The sequence below is a fragment of the Triplophysa rosa genome, linkage group LG2, assembly GCF_024868665.1.
Source record: "Triplophysa rosa linkage group LG2, Trosa_1v2, whole genome shotgun sequence".
In the NCBI taxonomy this organism is placed as follows: domain Eukaryota; kingdom Metazoa; phylum Chordata; class Actinopteri; order Cypriniformes; family Nemacheilidae; genus Triplophysa; species Triplophysa rosa.
The window spans coordinates 6,772,218-6,798,185 of NC_079891.1; the positions used below are offsets into that span (position 1 = coordinate 6,772,218).

The 25,968-nt window shown below is 36.0% G+C and overlaps 4 protein-coding genes across 7 annotated transcripts in view; 2 read left to right on the top strand and 2 right to left on the bottom strand.

Annotated features, from left to right (window-relative positions):
- Positions 1-696: 696 nt before the first annotated feature.
- On the top strand, positions 697-3,574 carry cdc26 (cell division cycle 26 homolog). Its single transcript, XM_057324997.1, has 3 exons — positions 697-742; positions 1,069-1,199; positions 1,594-3,574. Exons 2-3 carry the CDS (start codon positions 1,119-1,121, stop codon positions 1,777-1,779), a joined length of 267 nt encoding a protein of 88 aa, XP_057180980.1. The 5' UTR covers positions 697-742; positions 1,069-1,118; the 3' UTR covers positions 1,780-3,574.
- Positions 3,090-13,287, bottom strand: slc31a1 (solute carrier family 31 member 1). Of its 2 annotated transcripts, none has more exons than XM_057324975.1 (5): positions 13,122-13,287; positions 5,760-5,903; positions 5,536-5,608; positions 4,970-5,138; positions 3,090-4,218 (listed from the first exon to the last, which is right to left on the bottom strand). In XM_057324975.1, exons 2-5 carry the CDS (start codon positions 5,886-5,888, stop codon positions 4,017-4,019), a joined length of 573 nt encoding a protein of 190 aa, XP_057180958.1. In that variant the 5' UTR covers positions 5,889-5,903; positions 13,122-13,287; the 3' UTR covers positions 3,090-4,016. The 2 variants fall into 2 exon arrangements, with proteins under 2 accessions (XP_057180958.1, XP_057180966.1); XM_057324983.1 differs by lacking the exon at positions 13,122-13,287 and adding an exon at positions 8,348-8,535.
- Positions 13,288-14,240: 953 nt separating this feature from the next.
- atp6v1g1 (ATPase H+ transporting V1 subunit G1) lies at positions 14,241-16,263 on the bottom strand. The gene is made up of 3 exons (XM_057362170.1): positions 16,076-16,263; positions 15,357-15,457; positions 14,241-15,085 (listed from the first exon to the last, which is right to left on the bottom strand). The coding sequence occupies exons 1-3, from the start codon at positions 16,155-16,157 to the stop codon at positions 14,912-14,914; spliced, it is 357 nt and encodes a 118-aa protein (XP_057218153.1). The 5' UTR covers positions 16,158-16,263; the 3' UTR covers positions 14,241-14,911.
- Positions 16,264-16,767: 504 nt separating this feature from the next.
- The window catches only part of fer (fer (fps/fes related) tyrosine kinase), a 40,279-nt gene continuing 31,078 nt past the window's right edge, over positions 16,768-25,968 (top strand). For 2 of the 3 annotated variants that reach the window (XR_008964271.1, XM_057350598.1), the window contains exon 1: positions 16,768-17,141. The gene's annotated coding sequence lies outside the window, so the exon portion shown is untranslated. The remainder of the gene's footprint in view (positions 17,142-25,968) is intronic. The other variant, XM_057350588.1, reaches the window with a different exon arrangement.

Consider the following 25,968-nt stretch of genomic DNA (forward strand, 5'->3'; position numbering starts at 1 on the left):
TACGTTTAAATTACATTTTCATCTTTTAATTACATTGTCAACTTTGTATTTAAATTACTCAACAATTACACTGTCTAAAAAGTAATTGCATTACTGATAACTAATTACTTCTTAAAAGCCGTTTTAACATTGACCACATGTTCAATACAAACATTTATGAATTTCAACAAAATAAAACTTATGTCTTACACTTTTAACACAAACTTGCCTACATTTTATCAGACTTATTATACTGTAGATACTGTAAAAAGTATGTACTGTATGTCAAGCAATTACATACAAGTTTTTTAAGGTAAAAATATTTAATAAAAAAATACTATTTATGTTTACACTTATATCTCACGGTTGGTGTCTGTAGGTGGCGTTAATACACTAAACATTTTCCCCCAAAATCACACGTTTCCGTTAGCTATTTAAATGAGGGCATTTCATAGTATATTGGTTTTATACACACCTATAAATACAAAAACCTAACCCTAACAAAAAAAGTTAAATAAAAATATGTAGGGCCTACTATTTTTTATGATCTCTTTATAAATATTTACGTTCATGCACGCACGTATATCGTATGTTTTAAATTAATTTAAAAGCTATTTCATTATTGTACGTTATTATATTAAATATATCTGTAATTTCTATCTAATAAGAATATTTAAAATGTTCTGTTGCATCTGAGTTTTCAACTACATTTCCCATGAGCCTGTGCGGAACTTGTTGTTGAGAGCAGGCGCGTGTCATTGTGGTAAGTGTGTGAATTTATCTTTCCGCGTAAGTTGTTGGTATTTCTTTTTGCTCTTTTTGGACGTTAATACATTTAACGTCAGTTTCAACGATTTATAATCTTGTTGTCTGTTAGCGGCTCAAAACTGACACACACAGCAAAATTGCGCGTTGCTGGACTATATTAGCATGTAACTGTTAGCGGCTAAAAGTAGCATTTGCTGCAGTAGTTGTTTCATTGCGTTGGTACCGTAAACAATCGTGTTAATGTATGTGCAACTAAACTGTGCTGTTGGGTAATTCATATATCAGTACATTAGTTGGATCTGACTGTCAATGTTATTTTAGTTCATAAACTCAACATCAGCATCTGGTAACGGGAGGCGGGTGACGTAAGGATGCTGCGCAGAAAACCCACGCGCCTCGAGCTGAAACTGGATGACACGGAGGAGTTTGAAAGTGTAAAGAAAGAACTAGAGGTACATACAGTTACTTATCAGTATTAACTTTTGTATTTTTGTTGTTATGTTCTCAAATATATATATTAATATGTAAAACAACTGCATATACAAATGTTTAAAGACTTGATAGTTAAACATTGGATAAACATCCCTGTTGAAAAAAACACCATATGCTGGTTTGTGCTGGTCCTTAGCTGGTTTAAGCTAGTCAAACCAGCATCAAAACATACCAAACCAGCATATGCAGTTTTTTCAACAGGGATGACATATTGGAGCCATGTTTTTACTGAAAGTTGAATTACGATAATACAAAGGATAGTTGGTCCAACAAAAACATGGTTACTATAATAAAACCATAATCAATTTCACTCATCTTGTGTTTAATCGACATGTTTTTTCTATGCTAATTCAGAGTCGGAAGAAACAGAGGGATGAGGTGGATGTAGTCGGTGTAGCAACATCAAGCGAGATGAGTGGAGCATCAGGTGCAGTCACGGACGGGAAAACCAGAGAGCAGATGATCCACGAACGAATTGGATACAAACCACACCCGAAGCCCAACACATTACCATCACTTTTTGGGAACCTTCAGTTTTGACAATCTAAAAAATTAAAAAACGGACAAGAAAATGTGATCTTCATTGCCCAAAACGGGCCGAATCACAGGCATTGTTGTTTTGCTATCTGTGTTAAGGTGGTTTGTGACAACCAACTTCCACAAAGGACTATTTTTCTACTTGGTTAATAAAGTAATACAAGTAAAATATGGGAAATCTTTTTACTTTACAACACTACAAAGACAAAAGGTGCCATTTTACAGTTGCTTTTATCTTCAACAACTTACAGTGCATTCCAGTTATACATTAGGCCTATATTTTTTATATGCGTGTTCCCATGACATTTGAACTGGTAACGCAATGCTCTACTGGCTGTAGAAACAATCTTTATCAAAAATGAGTTTGACCAAACAAGTTCTGCTTCCAATCATACAATATTTATTTCTCATTTACTCTTAAGTGATTGTATTTTTAAACATCTACAGACATGACAGAACTGTAAACAGCCTAGAAAATGTTAACACTGCATCACTGGGCGTACATGTTTTTCCACAATAGAGAAAATCATGATCCGCAACTCCAGTGCTACAGAGTGCAACTGGCAATTTGTGATGTGGATATTCTAAGATAATAAAACTTTATTTGAACTAAAACTAAACAACTGTAGGAAATTATAAACATCTACAAAGAAAAAAATGAACCGGCTTTCTTAAAAACCCACATGCTTATTTAAAATAGGATACCCTGGACAACAAGATCAGCCGTGAGATCTTATGGGTCAATTTTTCGAAATTTAGATTTTTACATCATCTGAAAGCTGAATAATTAAGCTTACTATTGATATCTGGGTTAGGATATGACAATATCTGGCGGATATACAACCTTTAAGACTCTGGAATCTGGGTGCAAAAGAATCCAAATATTGAGAAAATTGCCTTTGAAGTTGTTAATCGGAGGCACTGTAGCAGGCCATCCACTCACAAAAATACGTTTTTATATATTTACGGTAGGAAATTTACAAAATATCTTCATGAGACAAGATCTTTACTTAATATCATAATGGTTTTTGGCATAAAAGAAAAATCGATAATTTTGACCCTTACAATGTATTTTTGGCTTTTCCTAAAAATGTTCCCGTGCTACTTAAGATGTTCACATGTGTTTTTGCTTTTTTCACATCAAGAAAGCCTTTGGTTCTAGCCATTTGTTTTAACAAACAATTAATACACCCCTTATGCAAATGAACACTTAAATTGGTGATATCTGGTCCCAGTATGCAAAAGGCACACCACTTTAACTTAAGGAGCACAAATTCCATGAAAAACTAAATGCACACATACTGAGATCTGGGAACTGACTGAACAGTGACCATGGTGTTTTTATTAGCTCATGGTTTGCTTTAGATCACAACAATTATGTCATTTAAAAACTAAAAAAAAGAATTTACATAAACAGCCAAAAAACACACAGATAAGTACAATGTGTCGTTAAAGTAAGTAGCGTGTTACAAATATAAATTATAAAAAGAAATCTTACTGGTGACACTGGCATTAGATATTATTTATTTTTTCACCGACCCTCCTATATTTACTTAAAAGCACTCCAAAAGGGAGCAAGGTTCAACTTACTCTGTAAACTCAGAGTCCCACAACAGATCAGAAGATCTGTTGTGCAAATATGACAATGATTTCAATTCAGCATTAATGTCTACACAATGGACCCTGATTATTATGGACATTTTAATAATTTCCAGCAGCTGTGATGCTCATATAAAGAAACACTTGGTTAAGAATAATAATCCATTCACAACCTCATGACACTTTTTTTCTGGGTTCACCAGACTCGGGTTGGCTTTTAGAGTCTACAGTCGCCCTTGTCTGTGTGTGTGTGTGTGTTCCTTCATTTAAGGCAAAGGGTTCAGTAAGGCCCAAAAGCACCTTCATGAACTTGTGAATGGCAGATGTGAACACACTCAACAGGGTGATCCGAAGTGACCTTTCATTCAGATAGTGTACTATGACCGTGGAGGTAGACTGTTAGGCTGTGTACACGTATCTTAACATCATGGATGAAAACAAACTGTAGAACAAGTTGGAGTCGAAGTGACTGAGACGAGGGCAACTGGGTTGACATATGGCCTTTTAGTATAAAACTAAGTGGATCAAAATAGAGCCAAGCTTTAAAATAAACAGAAATTAAGCAGATATTTCTTGACTTGAATAGTGGGTTTTCTTAAAGGTTTTATACGTCGGTGATCATCTGTGGGGTTGTTGAGAGATTAATGACAGTGTTCTGTAATGTCCACCACTACTGCCTTCTTCCAGCTGAACAGGAAGTAGCCGAAACCTGCGCCCGCTGCCACGGCGATGCACAGGTAACCGTTGTAGGTCATGAACACCAGCATAAGGAAGTAACTGACTACAACTTGGATGATGTGCAGAACCGTCTGGAGTACATGTGAAAGACTTACCATTCGCTGGCTAGATGACAAACAAGGAAACAGATTCAAACGTATTAAGAGGATTGTAATCATCACATCAACAGTATGAAGTAAATACTGATAATGCTTTATTGCCTCACTGCTTGAGGTCGACATTGTGACGATGATTATACATATATGCTACTGTATGATTCACCCATTAGATGAATGATGATGTTCGCCTGTCAATCACAGACGTTATTGTTTAAACATAAAAGAATAAAACGCTTTTAAGGATTATATTTTAAAGATCGTTGAGGACCACAGAACATTGGATCCCATTGATTTCTATTGTATGAACACAAAATTCTCAAAACATAGACAGGTTTTGAATGACATAAGGGTGATAAAAGATCACATGATGATTTTTATTTTGGGGTGCACTTTCGCTTAAAAGGGACAGCTAATTCTGTCATCATGTACTCATCCTCGAGGATAAAGGTATAAAATCGAGAAAGATATTTAGAAGAATGCTTGTACCCAAACAGTTCTCGGCCACCATTGACTGCCATAGTAGGAAAAATGACAATGGTAGTCAACAGTGCCCCAGAACTGTTTGCTGTCCTACATTCTTCAGAATATCTTCTGTGTTCAACACAACAAAGAAATCTATATTGATTTGGAACCACTTGAGGGTGAGTGAATGATGACAGAATTTGCATTTTTGGGTGAACTATCCCTTTAACGCCCTGGGGCTTGGGCATTTGATTGGACCGTGATTCCTGAAAAACATGCACACTACATTCACTGACCCGACTGTTTTGTGGGTCTCCATGAGTACGGTGCCATCAGATCCAGGGATGGGCATGGAGTTGTAACGCACGTTCACCTGATTTCTTCTCAAGAGGATCTCACGGCTGATCTTAAGCCCCTCGTAGAACATAGCCAGCAAGAAAACGCCAATGCAGGCACCTACCATCTCTGAGGACAAAGAATGAAAAGAAGTCCAACAACAGTCTAAACAACATTGTTCCCCAAATACTAACCTAGATGTGCCAGTTTGATTAAACTAGCTTTAAAATCTCGCATAACTTGTAAAACCTGTAAACCGGAAATCTTGCTCTTTACAGTAATTGGGCATCTTATTACCGTAAAAAAAACGGTTTTAGAAAACTGCATATCCTGACAACTGGTGACATTGGTTGCTAGTGGAAGTTCCTACTCGACCACTGTATCAGGTGGCGGATCACATTCATCGTCTCCACTAGTCACCACTCTTGTTGATAGTCTCATATTCTGTCATTTTCATCAAGTCAAACACGTTTGTATCTGCATAAGTTAGCAATTTATAAATATGTAACCAACTGAGTGATCTTACCTCCTGGTGTGTTGATAAGTAATCCAGCGAACAGCAGCTCGACATTTTTGTAGCCGAAGTAGAAGGTCATTTGCTGCATAAATCAATATCACTTTGTTTCGTTGAACATTGCTTTACACTTGCTTTAGAGAGGCAAAGAGTACACAACGCTTCATCACCAAGGTGGCTTTTTAACTAGTGGTGAATGTCTAAATACTGACACACAAGATGATCTCAAGGCTTACCATCATCATTTCATGATTTCCATCGCCTGAGTCGGGATGCGTACCATGGTCCCCGTGAGGGTCTGTGATTGGAGGTGACATGGTTGCTTCCACATGGTGACCGTGATGTGCATGCGACATATCTGTCATACTGCTATGGGTGCTCTGGAGGGATTGCAGTAAAAACAAAAACTTGTTAGAAAGCTATGTGTGAGTTAATAACATTCCTCAAAATATCTTCTTTTGTGTTTTGCTGAACAAAGAAAGTCGTGCAGGTTTGGAATGACATGATGGTGAGTCAATGATAAAATAATTTTTATTTTGGGGTGAACCATCTCTTGAACATTCATCTAAATAAAAAGATACAGAGAAGAACACGATCAAATAAAACTGCCAGGTTACTTTCAAAAAGATATTAGTGTCACAACCTTGACATTATTTGTTTCCTGGAAACAATACTATGAACTTGTACTATGAACTTTGTTACACAATGATCACCACAGACATGTCCTAAACTAGATGAATACTGGTTGTCATAAAACCAGTATTACTCCCCATTACTCCCAATTCAGGTTTAAAGTGTAAAACTGCTATGAACTATAATCCTTAATGTCTAATCGCTAACATATATTGTGGTTACTTAGTTTCTAAATCAACCAGCATCCAAATGCATCGTCTTTTAAAATTGGGAATGATATGTATTGTTTTGCTATCTTTAAGGCATAGTTCACCTATAAATACATTTTCTGTCATTATTTATTCACCCTCATGTCATTCAAAACCTGTGTATCGCTGCTGTTCTTCTGAAACCTCGTATCTCCATATTTTGTGGTTTTTCTTTTTTACCATAAATCATTATCATTATTAGTCAACCTTTATGTTTGTCACTGGGTTTTGCAAATATCTAACCAATTAAAAGTGTTTAATGATCTTTTTTAAAAAATATCTATTATATTAAATCTGTAATCATTGACTCGAATCGAGAGCTTGTGAATCGGAATATCAGAATCGATACCCAGCCCTAGTATGTAATCCCTTAAAAAGTACAATGTTTTTCCATTTCCTGAAAAACAGCGAATTTGGACATTCAAGGTTTCAGAAGGACGGCAACGATGACTCCATCTTGGAACACAAAAGAAGATGTTTTGAGAAATGGTTTTGTGTCTATAAAAATGGAAGTAAAATGCAATGTTGTTTAGTTTCAACAGTTCTGAAGAAGACAGTCATAGGTTTGGAATGACACCAGGGTGAGTAAATGATGAAAAAAAATCATTTTGGGGTAATCTATCATTTTAAACAAAAACAGCACTTTGGTTTCAATCCAATAACATTCATATATTTATTTGTGGTGTAAGCTTTTGGGGCAGTTTTAATGAGACATGAACCAAAGTCCCAAACATTGTGATCAGATGTTCTTAAAAATCTATCAAATGCTGAAAAAGGACTAACAATTACATGAGACCTTCTCTAACTGAATGCCCTGACCACCCCAGGCTGTTCACTTAAAGAACACTGTCCAGCTAATTGAATACATACCCCCATAAAACAATTATTTCCTTCATTTAAGAGGCAAATCTGTTTTCCTAAAGGTTTGGAACAGCCTTAGGGTCAAAGTAACATTAGTAATGGCTCTATACAGTATAACAAACAGAAAGTAATGAAAGAGTCCAGACGCACATAATGAAGGTGCCATGATGATGCATTTGCATCTGTACTAACCAATGGTCAACAAGTTGTGTTTGACAAACACAACAAAATATCAGGACAGATCTTGTTTGACAGAATAAAATATTCCCTCATATTCAGCCCAGATTCATAACATCAAACTAGGTCAACTGGGCAGTTCACACAGAGAGCAAATGTCCACTCATGTCCACCACATACCGTAGTCTATACAATGTGTGCACTGTTGTAACAAAATAAAACATCACGTGACTGTTCAACAACAGATATTAAACCAATCACCTCACAAAAGAAAAAAGCACATGTTGCATCGGATGTCCTCTATGGTGTATAATAAAATGTACTATACATAATGGGCAGATTTAGTTCTTTCAAATCTTGTTTTAATTATATGATAGACTTTTTATAGACGATTTTATATTCTTTTTACTACAGGCTATAGTTTATCAGATTAACATTCAATACAGGTTGTATAGAAATATATGTGACTTTTGATGTTACCGCTTAGACAAAACACAGAGACCCACCACAGTTTACCACTTTATTATTTTAAAGTATTTGACCAGCATTAGCTCCTATAGCTCGATTAGTATAGAGTATTCAAAGGTCAGGGGTTCAATCCCCAAGGAACACAATGATTTAAAAAAGTTTTATTTTTCCATAAAACTGTCTGCCAAAATGCCTTGTTAATACAAATCATGACATCATGAAAATGACTGACCTTTTTGAATTACCATAATCATTAATACACAACCATAGTACCATTTTTTGTAGGAGATTCCCTTTAAATGAAGCTACATTAGCTAAATTATTTTTATTAAATCTACAATTAAACAATTTGGTACAAACAACTGGACTCTGCATTCTAACAACATAAAACTAAAAGCGAAAGCAGAATTTATCTGAAAAAATCTGTTCCAACTCACCCTTACAAAATCTGTCACTTCTCTCGGTTGGCTTCGTTCCTAAAGGAAATTGCTTTCTGAATGTGACCAAACAACATGCAAGTAATTCCTGTCCGTCCTAGTCTAGCGTAATCTAAACAGTCAGGAACAGCAGTGTTGGGGAAATACAGCGTGTGGATGGTTGCTCAGAAATGGCTTCTCATGTGACCAGTAGCCTGCCTTTTATTTCCCTCTCCTGCCATTAATCCAATCACAAGGCTTTAGCCGCAACCACTAGAAAACGTACTGCCTAAAGAAATGTCCTTTGAAACATTTGCTCACTATACACTATGAATGGAAATAAAAAAACGGTATTATTCACTCTTAAAAATAAAAGTGCTTAAAAGGTTCTTCAGAGCAATGCCATAGAAGAACCATTTTTAAAGAACCATTCAGCCAAAGGTTCTTTAAAGAACCATCTCTTTCTTACTTTTTTATAGTCTGAAGAACCATTCTTCACCACAAAGAACCTTTAATGAAACTGAAAGGTTCAGATGTTAAAGGTTCTTTATGGAAGAACTTTTTTTAAGAGAAGAGTGTTCTTCTCTTTTTTTCTATAATCTTACATATTATGTAGTAATGAGGTCATTAAAGCAATGAAACGTCACAAATAGTAGTATGGAAATTATAACCAAATCTGATTTATAACCTTGAGAAAAATGTATTTGGTTAGAAAAAATTGTACAGATCTACAGCACTTGTATGACTATTGGCTAGAATATGGTTTTCAACTGAAAATGACAAAAAACTATTATTTAATATTAAAAGTTAATTAAACCAATATTTAATCATTTATGATAATACATATCGTTTAAATTATAAGAATAATAATAATTTTTTTTAAATAAATATAAAAGACAATGGACTTGAAATTAAATTGCTTTGCAAATCTATTCACATAAAAAACCTTTATGTATCTACATATATGGGTGACTGATATCTACTCTGCTGTATAATAACTTTATGACTGCGTTTTCAGCATTTAACAGTTCAGACAGACACGGAGTGCACGTATGATACAAGGTTTTTAGGATTTCGTAAATTATTACTGATTATTATGATGTTCAGACTATGATCAGTTGGTCATAAAACAGGAATACAAGCAACAGAACGTGGGCAAGGTCACGTGCAGTTGTGTGAGCCACGTTCAACAGAACTAGTGGTGTGATCTGACTTCAGTCAAGTCGAGATGAGGTACAAAGTGCAGCTCTTCAAGAAAATGTCATCCAAAATTTCACAACAGCAAACAACTGATGTTATCCAACCAAATTTAAAAGGAGAATGTTTTTTGGTCCACATAACAATTATTCACCCTCATGTCTGGAAACAGCTACTAAACCGTGAATGTTCAAACATTATAGCAATTTGGGCTTTTCAGTTAAGAACAAACAAAACTAAAAAAGGTCAGTTATTGAACAAGTGCATAAAAGATTTGTGTGCAAAGCTGTCTCCTTACCCCATTGGTAAGCTTAGGCTATAATGATTTGTTACCTGAGCTGTTAGGTCAGATTTTACAGTAGGGCTGTGCGATATTGAGGAAAAATGTGATGTGATAGCATGCTAAATAATGCGATATTCGATATGCGATACGATATTTCTTTTTCTAAAATCAATTTAAATTGTATTAAAATATATTAAAGAAATTGTATAACCAACATATATTTCACATTATTTTAGGAAAAAGAAAGCATCACTACAATTTATGAAAGTGAACAGCCATGTTTTACAGTTGCATTAAACAAATCTGACATTTTGTAAATAAACAAAAATAAATAAAACAAATTTAGCATTGCGATGTGGATTGTTGATTGACTTGCGCCAGAGCACGCCATCATGCACACGCACGCATATCCCAACTAACATCCGCGTGCCAGATAGATACTATACTATCCGCATCGACCTAAAACTTTGACCATACATAACTTTCCGAAGAATTAAATAGCTCATTTATCGCAAACCATCGCGATATGCATATATGTGTGATAGTTCGATAATTTCGATATATTGCACAGCCCCATTTCACAGCAAATGTCAGTTTGACTTCAATGCACGTAACTTTAACGCAATTGTGCGTTTCATACAGAGATGCTGACATAGAGGCAAGCGTTACGAATTGCAGCTGTAACGAAATCTATACATTTAAAAAAAATGAAGGCATTTTAAAGAAAAAGAGTGGCTGTTATGCGATGTGGTGTTGCTATGAGAATGCTGATTTTGGGTAGGTTTCTATGTAATGCTACTGAGTGGTTGCTTGCTAAATGATACCTTTAATATGTCTATTATATTCTAACTTCCAGGCATGGTGGCTCATGTACTTTCTTTAAATCTGTGGGGTTGTTATGGGATTACAGTCGGTGTAATCGCACACCAAATGGAAATCAAAAACAACTTCTAAGAAAAACATTTCTAAGAGTAAGCCTCTAACGCAAAGGATAAGCAATAGTTATAGTTATTCCTAACAACTGAAGCATTTGAACTGGTTTGAACCATTATTTAGATTTTTTAAAGTATTAATAAAAGCCATTACTCAATTACAGAGTGGACTGAAACGTTGATGAACAGCTTTAAAAAGGTTGTGCAACGGAGTTTCATGCGTTCTGACTTCTTTACAATGTAAACGTGCTGGGTTTTCATGCTTGTCAAAAAACAAGTTGGATGTATGACGTTCTATTTGTGTGCTTGATACACTCCCCCAAGGTTCGTATAGGTTTCGGGAAGTTTTTTTCGAACATGAAATTCCCTTATGTAACAACTTTTCTTAGTCCCTTATTGGACAATTCTCTCAGAAAAGTACGCCCACGCGTCAACCACCGAGAGCTGGAGAAAGAGCACGCCCACACGTCAACTAGGGAGAGTGGGAGAAAGAGCACGCCCATCAATGTGCTCCTTTCATTTGCGAAGTTCAGCTATGTTTGTTTGTTCACTGCATTTGGGTGATGAATGTTATATATACAGTGGATATAACGCTGGATTTGCAGATCGTTTGGAACTGATAGATGGAGCGGTCCCAGCGCTAAAAGATGCTGGTCATGAACCGCACGCGGTAAGTGAACCTGACATTCTACCAGAAATGTACATTTACCGTGACAGGGCCTGACACTTTAGCTCGTCCTCCTCAAAATAAACATAAAAAAACAAGCTTAAAATCATACAATTCAATGACAGAACTCACCCTTGATATTGCACACATTTTATGTTGAGTTTTATGTAAACGTGAAAGGACTGACCAAAAACATGGGGACAGTTGTAAAATAGCATTTATTTGTAGAATGTATGTATAATTTCATGTTTTTAATCAATTTTTAATGAATGATAACAACTTAAACTTGCTATTGATTGAGGTTTTTTTCTAAATAAAATTTTTTGCATAGCGGACTATGAAAGCTGTAGGTCCAATTTGGCTGAGGACAAGGACAGGATTTGTGATTTTTAATGCGTTTTTAATAAAAAAAATTCTGAAAACCTAATGAATGACATTCCTTTAAAGAACAACTCACAGAAATCAAACAGTGAGTTTTAGACATTGTTTTGTAGGCAATCGGCGCGTACGTGCATAAGGTTCACCACATTAACTTATTGTGAATCAACAGTTATGCAGGGATAATGCGATGATGTATTGTGTGCTAGTGCTTTAGTTACCTTCAGTAGGTCGTCTGTCTTTTATAAATGTGATCAAACTAATGACTCTTCGAAGATACGAAGTATGCAATACTACTCTTTAGGTACTCAAGTTTAATATGAGATTGGCAGAAACTGCGTGTGTTACATCCGCTTTAAGAACTGACAGGTTATATGGCTGAAAAGGTATGCTGAAAGAAACACATTGCAACAAGGATATGAAAGTACTAGAAAGGTAAACGTCTGCCAATACAACTAAAAACATGACCTCATGCAACTCGGTTGATGTCTGTTTTTCTGGTTCAGCAAAAAATCCCCTTATAAACACCTACACTGAATGAGAAAACAATGTAAGTATCCTTGTTGTCTGACAACATAATTATGCAGCTCAATATTTTACCATGCAACACAGGCAAGGTTAATAGATGCCTTCCTGGAGGACTGGATGAATCTCTGAATATAATGTTAAAGGATTTGTGTAATGTTGAAGCAATATTGAACAATTTAAAAAAATCTCATTTCGTGTTATTTCAAACGTTTATGACTTTCTCCTATTTAGATGTTCTATCTAAATAGAACTATTGATCTAACTATGCACCTTTTTGCTAGTTCCGTTATGTTTATAATTTTGTCCCGACCCTTTCCTGAAACTTTACTGTGCTCCACCTGTTCTACTCATGGTTTGAATATGTTTATTAAATATATTGTGTGAGCAGAAGACAGAAAACTAAACGCATTGAGAATGACATGATGAACTCTGAGCTTTAAAAGATTAAATGTTCAATGGTACTACTGATCATAGTTTGATATGAGTTCATCTTAATTTCTCAGCACAGTTATCCTCACCTGTATCACTAGCATGAACCTCTAGTTCGACAAAATAATAAGCCAGTATGTCTACAGTTTCAGAAGTCGATTTTTGAGACCGATGATATCAATCATCTGCTGCTCATCACAACAACAACAACAAAAAATCCTTATGTTAATGATCATTACCCTTTGTCGTTTTAAATGACCTAAAAAACCAAAGAGCTGAAGATTTTAGTAAATTAACTGTACAATGTCTTCTCAGAGGTCAAAGCAGAAAAAACAACATTTAAAAGTAGTACATCTGCTTTTGGGACGTATAAACTCTTACCCTGACAGCATGCGTAAAGTACGTCCTCGGGGGTTCTCTTGGTTTCTTGATATTAATTGCAGAACTTCAGTTTTAGGAAAAGAGTAACAATTGCGTCCGATCTTGCGGCGCTCCTACTGACCAGCAGAGAGAAGCTACAACGACGTGACGTAACGATTGTGAATGTGAAGTGAAGTCATCTGCAAAACACAAAGCGTCCACAATAAAAGTCCCTCCGTCTCTGAATGAACGGATTAACTGCGCTGTATTATCAACATATAATCAGAAAATGCGTTATGCCATGTTTCAATCAAAGTCGTTTCAAAATAAATAAGACACACACTCACTTTATTATTTTTTTAAAAATTAAAGAAAACTTAAAATAATTAAATAACGTTTTCATCCGCCTTTTACCAATGTTTCATACCCCGCAAGCAAGATAGACAATTGCATGTTTTAAGGCGTGATGGAACATTGTTCGTTCTGTTTAATTCCGGTATCTCTCGCTGTGGTAAAGAGTATAGATTCTGATTCTAATATTACAAGATACAAACGATTGACGAAACTACCGTTTTGAAGAAAATTCCAGCTTCCGGCGCTTTTTGTAGCTTCTTTCACGACACGTGATATGACGCAATTAAAGCCTGCTCTGCTTCCTTTGCCACATGGCATTCAGACGAATTTTATTTTTAATCTTTTGGTGACGTTTAATGTTTTACAAAAAAAGATATTTGAAACATATCTAGAACTATGTAATTTGTTAATTGCAGGATACATTTAGGCAATCTGTTATCGATTGTGCACTTTAATTTGACTTAGTAGATACTAGATTAAGTAATATTTTAAAAATAGTTCAAGATTAAATGTATTGTCTTTTTTTGAAATCACTGTTTAGCCAGGTTAGTTAACGGTTTTAGAAAACAGATTTTGATGGCAAGGGCCAGAGTAGCTAAATTGCGACATCTAGCGTTGCTCGTGGCTGCAGTCATGTACTTATTCACTAACTTTTATTACTGAGTGCTTGAGAAAGATAACACAGCTAACTATAGTTGGATCTAGAATATATAAAGAGTGGAAAAATATATACAGTAAGTGCACTTTATTGAGCGCTGCTTTATTAAAATAAACAGTGCAATTGAATCATTTGTACACCAAGACTTTTATTACATTTTCACAGCGGTTTAAATACAGGAATGTCGTCTACATATACAGAACAAGAGCGCATGGAGAAATTGAAGCTATTTACTATGTTGTGATGTCAATTATAGGCTGTCACAAAAGAGCCACGGGGGAGGGGGGGAATTCTATATATGCATCAATTAGATAAAACCATAACATCTGATTTCTCATAAATTAACAACACAGCATCAACATACAGACACTCACACAACATTTAAAGGTATCATTCACAACAAAAAGTTACTCACTTTGATAAACTGGACAACACTACTGTTTACCAAGAGAACAGAGACAAAGACTTGTAGTGGATCACCCAACGATATACAAGCAAACAATAATGAAATACTACTGAACGGTGTATGTAGAATACCAAGACAAGGATTCCTCAAACTAGCTTGCATTAATTGATATCAACTGTATTTTATACCATTAAACTGGAATTATATTTCAATGAATATCTTTGGACACTCTAGGAAATGTGAGATGTGTTTTGTTGTCAACCAGATTTGAATTAGATGATTATTTTTAAGCGGCGGGGACTGTAACATATGATATGTCCACGGGCAGTCTTTGTCTCGGTGCTGTGTGGGTCTTTAGGAATTGTAATGGATGTGATGGTTGGACAGGGGTGTTTATCCAGCAACACGGTAATTGGTGTGGATCTCTGGCTTAATGTCGCAAACCATCTTCAGCAGGTTGGCAAGCACAGCCTCCCTGTTTTGTTGATAACTCTTCTGGATGTGGCTCATCTTATCCACAGTCTCCTTATCCACCTCTACAGCAGAGTTTCCATGGGATCCCAGTGCCTAATGGATAATGCCAGGAGACATTAGCTTCAAGGCATAATATTTTACCTCTTACCCAAAAGATGCTTAAAAACAGATACTACTGCTAGGATGCTTAAAAACGGATACTACTGCTAATGTATGTGTACATTACACAAATTTTAAAGTCTCAAGGGGTTTTGTGAATGAAGTTCAGAAAGGTTTATGAGATTGGGATAGATTTGTGATAAAATCTTCACACTTGAAACATGTACACCATAGCAAAGGCAAAATCCACCAGGAAAAGACTCACCGCAGCCTCCTTAGTCTTAAACTCTTTCTCTCGCTGCAGACGGTACTGTTCAATCTCAGCCTGTGCCTCCTCTTTAGCCTGCTTCAGACGTCGATTCTTCCCTATTCAAAAAGAAAGAAAATGAACCACAGAATGTTTATAGTATATACATGATATACAGTACAGATCATTATATTTGCATAGGTGGAATAACAGATTTCACTCTGCCAAGGAAAATTCTGTCTTGCATACAGGAAACGAAAGCTGGAAACTCTAAAGTGTCTTTAAAAAAAGGAACTAACGTCAAATGAATGTATCATGAGTCAATGTCACGGTGACTTTTAGCAAAAGAGATATTTAAAGTAATTACATTTTTCAACATAAAGAATAATAAACAAACACATTTGACAACGTTGAAACTCTTTCTCGATGCAATTGTTATATATGAAAACAAACAATTACAACCAGTTTTTAAAATAGCATTTTCAACAATATTACTCATCAGTCCTTTTAATGCATTCAGTAAGCCTTGCTAGCAAGCTAATATAACAAAAACAAATCGCCATAAATCTGTGCATTCATCGACAATAGAAAACATATTATCAGAAAATGTAACAAGCTAATACAGTAATTCATTTGGAAATACACACATATCGCCAGCAGAATGATTTAAAGCTTGATGTTTTCCAGATAGCCTGCTAGCCGAGTCTGTGGCGGTGACAAGCAAAACGACAACTTACTTTTACGAGCTTCTGCGACCTTTTCTGCGGCTCGTTTCTCAGCCTGCAATAACTGTTGGATACCTTGAGACTGGCTCGCCATGGTCTAATAAGGTCTATTTTAAATTACTGTGGATGATGCTGTTTTGATGCCTGTGTCTCCCGCAGTGGAGAAGGTCGACTGATCGTCAGCTGACCGAGCAGTGACGAAACTGCTGATGACAATCACGTGACTGCACGAGACCAACGCTCACGCCACGGATAGAGGGCGTACCAGTAACAAAAATCTGTCATAATTTCTGTCATATTTGTATTTATTTGAATACAACAACTGTTCATAAATAAAGACTTTAACATACCATACCATACCATCTTACAGGGGTTAACCCTCCATCTCTTGTGGCCAGTCAACCCCCCTAATCTCTTTAAGTTAATTTTACCTAATACAACAATTATAACATATTATAACAAAATGTAAACGAATCGTTCAAAAATGACATACTGAAATGTTTTGTTTGCTTTATAAAAGTTGTTATTACTAAGGACATTTTAGGGATAGCACGCGCCCTAGCGTCCAGCCATGCGTGTTGCGCTCACGAAATATCGTCATCTCGTGGCCGTTGTGTATATTTTAATGCAGACAGTCATCAGACAGACAACTGCTGACAGCTGACTATCCATTTAATCTGAACACGCCGAGGCTGAATATCATGGAGTGTCCATCTCTGTCTTAAACCAAAGCGGTGTGCAAGTGTATAAAATTGGCGTTTTAACGTTAAACCACTTCAGCAGAGATTGAAGAATAGAGCTCTTTCCAGCAGACTCGTTTTATTTCTCAACCCATAATAAACACCTGTCTAACATATAAACATTACATTTTAGGCGACGCCATGGTATTCGTTCTTGACCAGACACACACACACAGACTGCTGGAGGGTCGTGCGGTGCGCGTCATAAGCCTGTGGCAGCAGTGGAGCTGAGCGGAAACCCCTCCCGAATCCCAACTCAACTCCTCCAGCCCCAGTCAAAGAAAGAGGAATACCGAAGAATCAGGAAACACGGATAAATACCACAATACTCCATTATAGTAAGTGCACAAGGTCTTCTATCACAGAGGCTGTTTTATTTGTTCGGAAAATTACGCGAAGTGTAACGTTAGCGTATGTCTTGGTCGTGTCCATATTTATTCCAGTTTTTTTGCTGTTTTTACAAAGGAAAAGGCCAGGCAGCATTAGCAGGGCAGCGCTAGCAGCAGCTAGCGTTCTACCTACACAGGAAAGCTAATGTACATGTTCAGTGTGCTTTTAAAATCTGTTTTGCAGTTTTTCGACTGTCCGTAAAAGGGTCTTTGAGGTGGTCATGAATGTCAGTGTTTGAGGTTTTCCTAAAAGCAAAGAAAGAGTCGCCTGTTAGTTCCCTAAACTTTTGACAACAGCGGTGTGTGGATAACCAGAGAAATTGCTGTTCCCTCACTTTGAATTGCTAAGAAAATGCAAATGATTTGTGTATTACGCTTAAAAAAAAAATATTTTGCAGAGATGAGAAATACTATTGAGTTTTTAGTCTTTTATGTGCACAAAGAAACGAGTTGTCATACAGATTGTACCCACTTACACGAGGAAAAGTTATTACCACAATTAACAATTCAGTTTTTCTTTTCTAATGTATATGCACTTCATAAATGTTGTTAAGCAACCTTATTTAAAAATACTCGAATGCAGTGATAATATCAGAGAGCAATAATATTATCATACTGAATTATTAACATTCATGTTTGTGGCAAACGTCATTACGTCAAAGAAGACAGTGGTGCTGCCATAATGCATGTCCAAAAGACAAGACATTAAACTGTTTGAATGTCATTGCATTAACATATCAAACAATGTCATTTTATAGAGCTAAATGAAATAATTCATCCCATGTTCCGTTTTAAATTAAGTATGAAGTCAGTTCCCTCAAGTTCACACAGGTGCTTCAGAAGAGGAACCACTAAACTACCAACTTGGTTTCACTAATGTTTCACTACTATCACACCTTTTTCATTTTAAACAGGAATTCTATTGAATTATAATTAAAACGCAACAAGATGTTCTAATTCTAATTGTGGAAACTTTACTTGATATTTCATTAAATGCATTTTTGCATGACTCTTAAAGGAATAGTTAAGCTTTAAACTGAAAATTCTGTCATCATTTACTCACCCTGTTGTCATTTTTAACCTGTGTGATTTTCTTTCTTCTGCAAAACACAAAAGAAGATATTTTGAAAAATGTTGGTAACTAAACACTCATGGGGATCCATTGGTTTTCTGTTACCAACATTTTACAAAATAACTTATTTTGTGTTCTGCAAAAGAAAGTCATAATGATGCAAATGATTTGTGTAAATAATGACATAATTTCCATTTTGAAGGTGGACTGTTATTTTAATCACAAGTCCCAATATATGTTTGTTGCCACTAAAAATACGCATTAAATATGGTGGTTTTTATTGAATCATTTTGCGCTGATTCCCAACTTGTTCTGGCACTTTTTGTACTGTGTTTTGGATTTTTATCTGTCAAATTGTATAAAAGATCTGTCAGAACCACTGGGCTTAGACACTAGCGAGTATCCCATATTGTAAAGCAGAAATTGAGCAACAATCCTTATGTCTTTTGGATTAGAATAGCACACAGTCTATTTCTTAAAACACTATTACATGAAGCAAATAAACCATCAACAATGCCACACAAAGCACACAGTGATGGTGGTCACAAGCAGCTGACTCTGTTTACATGTTTTATTTGGTGTCCCATTCCTTAGAAGCCCTTGTAAGACGCGCATTCCTCAGCCAGTGTGTTCAGAAGTGCTAGTCAAGCTGTTGTGCCCCCACAGAGCCGTTCTGTAACACACAGCAAATCCTTGTTGAGTTAAACTCCCACTGATATGGGCCTGGCCAACCTAATTGTGTTGGATTATACAGCAGCATGCTAACAGTGTCTAGTGATTGGATGTTTATGGCTCTGATATCTCATCTAGGGTGACCTGGATTTTTTCCTTGAAGCTGTCATAGAGAAAATATTGATGTACTTTGAGAAGCCCCCAACAATTTCTGAAAATTTGATATGTTTTTCCAATGAAAATGAAATTCCTTTCATCAAAATGGCACTGAAAGGATTTTCATTTTTGACTGACATCATTGTTTCCTCATTCTGCCTTTGAATGAATGACAAGCGCCCGTGTATTCACATCAGCTATAGCTAAAACATTATTGGTGTGAATATATATCAACAGGTTCAAGGTAGGTCGTTTCGTTTAAGTAATAGTTGCATATAATACGTAGCATAATCTTCATGTAATGCTGTGGTTTGTCACATGATCTACGTCAACCATCACACCAGAAATCAACCTTACAGACACTTTCTTTCTCCTTACTGCCACGCAAAGATTTCAAAGTACAGAACTTAACCATTATTCGTCAGCACTCCAAATCTCGTGAACTGCATCTAGCACTGTTACTTCACCAGTGTTTTTTCAGCACAGTAAATGATCACAGGAAACCACATGTGGCCATTTCTCTCATCTGCAGTCAGTGTTTTCTTGTGGCTTTCTGACGTAACCTCCGCACCACCTTTTGCAGTTTGTAGATGGTGTATTTAATAGAACCGTGAACGACTAACCGTGATCCAATGCAAGGTTTGACATCCTAAATATGCTTGCTCACTTTTAAACGTTATACTGTTTTCCAGTTTGTTCTAGAAGTTGTTTTAAAGCTAATTTCATTTACGTCAATGCCATTGAATCAAGTACCTGATGTAATGAGGGGTTGCGAGTTGTGTCTTTTTCAGTTGAACACAATAGTCCGACTCCTGTAACACCACTGCTGGTGAGGAAAATGGATAACAGAGTTGCCTTCCTGTAAGCTACTTAATGAATCAGTGGTCCGATTCCTTCTGGTGAAACGAGAAGAGCAGAAGGCATGTACTCAAGATAAATAGGTTTTTAGGGGCTTTGGGAAGTATTAAACTAAACTACTAATCTCTGTAGTAAGCCTCCTGTTAAGTCTAGACTACAAACCATTCAAACCAGTTCACCATTTTTGTATAATAAAAGCATTTTGAGTTATTTGATATAGTTGTATTTTAAACATAACAAAACTAATTGTTAATGCAATGGTGTCGGATTTTACTCGCAAGGGTAGAAACGGAAGTTTTTATCTTATATGGTTGGTCAGCTGAAAGAAATTGTAGGCGTCAATTGCACAGGTGTTGAAAATGCATCGCATATCTTTCTGTATCCGGTTGAAGACGACCTGCTATTTCTAGTACGAGTTGTAGTCGGTTTTCTTAAGTTAATGGTGAATTTCTCAGGTGGTTTTAGCTGGTGGTCACACAGGAAGTCTGTTTTCACTTGACTTGCGCTTCTCTTTAAACAGCGTTCTTTGTCTTTTAACCTGTCGCCGTTTAAAGGTCGCTGTTTTATGGCATATTCCTCAGTTTTGCTCGAGTGTGCCGGTTGGGTGAGGTTATTAAGTGGAATGTAGACCTGCTGGTAACAAGGTAAGAATGTGTTGTGGTTATTCAGGACAGGTCAGGGCTTTGTGGTGAAAAAACATGCTATGCGTAATTTTCTCATGGACGCTTGTTGTCTTCTGCAGACCGTTTTTTAGGCAAATAATTGTTTTATACTTAAATAGGTAGTCCACACTTTTACACTGGTTGAGGATCATTTTTAAACCCTGGATCAACATCTTAAGTTGGTCGTATATGGGTCAAAGACGAAAAAGGGTTCAAGCATAAAAACAATGTGTAATACTGCTTTAAAATGTTCTTCAAAAAACGAAAGCGGTTTCTGTTTAATTTAATTTTTGTTTTTCCGTGCAAAAAATAAATATCATACATTTTTCCCTGATTTACAAAAGACGGCCACTAAAATATAATTCAGTGTTATAATTCTTGTTAGGCATATTTACAACAAAAATCTGTTTATGACATCAAAAAACTAATTACTTTCACCCCAAATGCTAATTAGTTGTAATTTTACATTTTTTTTTATTTTCCACTATCCTAGGTTTTGCCGATTTGTCAAAAATATTTTTTTACTCATTTAAAGCACAGTAAAATGTAATATGCTGCTTTATTCTTTTATATATTTTAATATGTGCAAGTCAGAATAAGCATGTTGTTTGAATTTGTACATAAATATTGTGTTACACTGAATGACAATGAAACATTATTTCAACTAAATTTTGACATTTTATTCTCCAAAAACTTAGTTGAAACCATAAAGTAGACATTTTACTTACATTGAATGTGCTTTCTATGGACATAAAATCACTTTTGTAAATTTCTTTTGATGGGGACATCTTAACGTCTTTGACCCATGTACAGTTGATCATATATATATATATATATATATATATATTAGTGCTGTCAATCGATTAAAAAAATTAATCGGATTAATCACACATTTTTTCTGTGATTAATCACGATTAATCGCACACAACAATTATATTTTAAAATATACTTTTACATTTTAATAATTTCACATTTAATCTTCAAATTGATGTAGAAACAACATATTTCTTTAACAGCATCATTTTATGAAAGCTAACATTTTGATATTAGTATTGTAACTGATGTCTCTATTAAATTGATTATTTTAACATTAATTATAGCCATTCAACAGTATAATGGAGAGCTCATGTAGGAAATTGAAGGACACTTTACAGTCTTTAATGCTAAATTATAAATTAAATGCAGAAGAATTCTCATTAAAGCTATAAAATCACATTGGTTTCCTCTTTTATGTTGTTCTTTGATTAACATTAGTGACAGGAGTCACAGCAGCACGTTTAAGAACGTGGCCCATTTAAGAGCACGAAAGAGAACTGAACACGGATGCGCTGTCTGACAGAGATTCACCGACGCAGCCTTCAGCCCGTGACTGTACACACCAGGCTGGACCTCTCGTTGCGTTTTTGAAAAAAATTTGAAACGCACGCGATTAATTTTTTCAAATTAACGCGTGAGAAAATATTTATCGCAATTAACGGAGCATCCGTTTGTTTTGACATCCTTTGTCTAGCGTTACATTATGTAATCACGCTCTTATTCGTGTACAGGCTTTTAAACCACTTAAGCGCGATTTGAAACAGTTGCTTTGACAAGCTTCAATGAAGATAGACAGCTTCTAAACTGTGGGACGCGGCAAAACGCAACGAGAGGTCCAGTCTGGTGTGTACAGTAACGGCTGCGTCGGTGAATCTCTGTCAGACAGCGCATCCGTGTTAAGTTCTCTTTCGTGCTTGAATGGATAAAACCACACAAGATTATGTCAGAAAGCCCGTTTTGTCGAGCATTTTCTTAAGCACAGACTTCAAAGTGTAAAATAAAATCTTAAATGAATGCAAAGTGTTGTGAAAATGGGAGTGCGGTGACGGTCAGATCTGCGAACTGAGACAGCTCTTAAAGGGGCCACGCTCTTAAACGTGCTGCTGTGACTCCTGTCACTAATGTTAATCAAAGAACAAAATAAAAGAAGAAATCAATGTGATTTTGTAGCTTTAATGAGAATTCTTCTGCATTTAATTGATAATTTAGCATTAATAAAGACTGTAAAGTGTCCTTCAATTCCTGTATGTTTCCTACATGAGCTCTCAATTATACTGTTGAATGGCTATAATTCATGTTAAAATAATCAATTTAATAGAGACATCAGTTACAGTACTAATATCAAAATGCTAGCTTTCATAAAATGATGCTGTTAAAGAAATATGTTGTTTCTGCATCAATTTGAAGATTAAATGTGAAATTATTAAAATGTAAAAGTATATTTTAAAATATAATAGTTATGTGCGATTAATCACAGAAAAAATGTGTGATTAATCCGATTAATTTTTTTTTATCGATTGACAGCACTAATATATATATATATATATATATAAGTTGGTCATAAATACAGTCCTTAACTCCATTAAACATTTAACCATTAAAACAACTAGGGCTGAGCAATATAGCTTAAATGTACCAGCCTATTAAATTTAAATGAAATAAAAAATACATTCAATTAAAATACAAACAATTTAACATTTAAAAAAAATGTATTTGTAAAAAATTGTAAAAACGAGATTTTGGCCCAGGGATGATTTTGAAAGATCATTCAAAAAACTGTAAAAATGTTGCAATGTAAATGCTGCTAAAAATGAATAAAATCATTGGTTGTGCTACCACGCTTGGTCGCGATTGTCTGCTTGCACACCTTGCAAATTATGGTATTTTGTTTAGTAGCCTATATGTTAAAACCAAACCAGCCCACATTTTCATCATTCACTCCTGTCTATTTCCACACCAATGTCACCATTTTGATGATGAGCTAAGAGTTGTGCTAACATAAAGTAGAAGTAAAATTTCCTTTAGTGCCATCTTTGGCACATTAATATTAATTGTCAACAATATTTTACATTCAAAATATTTTGTAATTTTCTTTCTAAATAAATGTTAAGTTCATAATAGCCTCAAGCCTAATAGTAAGCCTAGTCGTAAATCTGAATGGAAAGTTCATGCAGGACCAAACAGAATGTTGTCTTAATGTGTACAGTAACTCATTATTAGAGATGGACCGATATATCGGCCAATAATCGGCTAGTTTAAAAAAGTTAAAACATTTGACATAAAATATATTTTTAAGAAATGAGCAGCATTTGAGAAATAATACAAGGGGAGTTGTTTATCATAAATAAATTATATCGTGAGAGTGAATCGTTACATCCCTACTATACACTCACCTAAAGGATTATTAGGAACACCTGTTCAATTTCTCATTAATGCAATTATCTAATCAACCAATCACATGGCAGTTGCTTCAATGCATTTAGGGGTGTGGTCCTGGTCAAGACAATCTCCTGAACTCCAAACTGAATGTCAGAATGGGAAAGAAAGGTGATTTAAGCAATTTTGAGCGTGGCATGGTTGTTGGTGCCAGACGGGCCGGTCTGAGTATTTCACAATCTGCTCAGTTACTGGGATTTTCACGCACAACCATTTCTAGGGTTTACAAAGAATGGTGTGAAAAGGGAAAAACATCCAGTATGCGGCAGTCCTGTGGGCGAAAATGCCTTGTTGATGCTAGAGGTCAGAGGAGAATGGGCCGACTGATTCAAGCTGATAGAAGAGCAACTTTGACTGAAATAACCACTCGTTACAACCGAGGTATGCAGCAAAGCATTTGTGAAGCCACAACACGCACAACCTTGAGGCAGATGGGCTACAACAGCAGAAGACCCCACCGGGTACCACTCATCTCCACTACAAATAGGAAAAAGAGGCTACAATTTGCACGAGCTCACCAAAATTGGACAGTTGAAGACTGGAAAAATGTTGCCTGGTCTGATGAGTCTCGATTTCTGTTGAGACATTCAAATGGTAGAGTCAGAATTTGGCGTAAACAGAATGAGAACATGGATCCATCATGCCTTGTTACCACTGTGCAGGCTGGTGGTGGTGGTGTAATGGTGTGGGGGATGTTTTCTTGGCACACTTTAGGCCCCTTAGTGCCAATTGGGCATCGTTTAAATGCCACGGCCTACCTGAGCATTGTTTCTGACCATGTCCATCCCTTTATGACCACCATGTACCCATCCTCTAATGGCTACTTCCAGCAGGATAATGCACCATGTCACAAAGCTCGAATCATTTCAAATTGGTTTCTTGAACATGACAATGAGTTCACTGTACTAGAATGGCCCCCACAGTCACCAGATCTCAACCCGATAGAACATCTTTGGGATGTGGTGGAACGGGAGCTTCGTGCCCTGGATGTGCATCCCACAAATCTCCATCAACTGCAAGATGCTATCCTATCAATATGGGCCAACATTTCTAAAGAATGCTTTCAGCACCTTGTTGAATCAATGCCACGTAGAATTAAGGCAGTTCTGAAGGCGAAAGGGGGTCAAACACCGTATTAGTATGGTGTTCCTAATAATCCTTTAGGTGAGTGTATATTCTGTTATACCACGGGGCTGTTGAATGCTTCAATCTGATTGGCTGACAAACGTTCTATGGGTATGAATTAAGTTTCGGTAAATGCACACCTATGAAGGTGTTCCAGGTCTGTTAGACCGCATTACAGTTCCATATCACTTCGCCAAGTTTAACTTAAATGTAGCCTACTGTCCACCAGTGAATACGTATCTAACAACAGACAAAGTGACAGTCAAATTCCATTGTCTGAGAGAAGAAATAACTGGGCAATTCCAACGTTATAGACGTGACATTTTGCGTTATGAACGTGACATAAAAATGCTCAGAGAATGAATTTGTTACGAATATATTGAACCATCTGTTTATATTTTACTGAACCCTTGTTGATAGAGTCTAAACATAAAAAAAGTCAGTCTATGAAAAAAATTTCTATTTAAAAAAGGGAAATAAACATGCGTTATGGATGTGACAAAAAAAAGACGCGTTTTTTGGGAGACGATAAACTTTGTAGGATTTCTGTCAAAGAAAAAGCGCAATCCTGAAGCAATAATACCCAATGAATGGAGAAGGGCTGCCTCTTTATAGAACATAAAATAGTTATTTTATATTAATCTTCATGTGTCCATTTATGAGGAATATGTAGCGTTATGGATGTGACAATCCTGAAAATGGCACTTACCTGACTATGAAAAATCATGCACTAAAAATAAAACAAATGCTTTACAAATTTGAAGAGAGATCTCACATGGGTATTTGAACCACCAAATGTTAAAATCTGTGCTGTTACCACAGTAAAAACTGCTGTAAACACTTCATTTTTTCGTGGTTAGGTTGACATTTTCACGGAATTGCCCAACTATTAATATTTATGGACAGCATGAACATTTGAACAACAATAGCGAGAGCACTGTACAGGACTGTTCCGACGAAAAACTAAAGCATATATCAA

What these genes read in the sequence shown, in the direction of transcription:
- slc31a1 (XM_057324975.1), bottom strand. Translation starts at nt 5,888, where the DNA reads ATGACAGATATGTCGCATGCACATCACGGTCACCATGTGGAAGCAACC. An exon ending in GAAATCATGAAATGATGATG is followed by an intron (nt 5,609 to 5,759) that starts GTAAGCCTTGAG and finishes TGATTTATGCAG; the next exon opens with CAAATGACCTTCTACTTCGG. An exon ending in GAGACCCACAAAACAGTCGG is followed by an intron (nt 4,219 to 4,969) that starts GTCAGTGAATGT and finishes TTTGTCATCTAG; the next exon opens with CCAGCGAATGGTAAGTCTTT.
- cdc26 (XM_057324997.1), top strand. Translation starts at nt 1,119, where the DNA reads ATGCTGCGCAGAAAACCCACGCGCCTCGAGCTGAAACTGGATGACACG. An exon ending in GTGTAAAGAAAGAACTAGAG is followed by an intron (nt 1,200 to 1,593) that starts GTACATACAGTT and finishes ATGCTAATTCAG; the next exon opens with AGTCGGAAGAAACAGAGGGA.
- atp6v1g1 (XM_057362170.1), bottom strand. Translation starts at nt 16,157, where the DNA reads ATGGCGAGCCAGTCTCAAGGTATCCAACAGTTATTGCAGGCTGAGAAA. An exon ending in GGTCGCAGAAGCTCGTAAAA is followed by an intron (nt 15,458 to 16,075) that starts GTAAGTTGTCGT and finishes CTTTTTGAATAG; the next exon opens with GGAAGAATCGACGTCTGAAG. An exon ending in TTAAGACTAAGGAGGCTGCG is followed by an intron (nt 15,086 to 15,356) that starts GTGAGTCTTTTC and finishes ATTATCCATTAG; the next exon opens with GCACTGGGATCCCATGGAAA.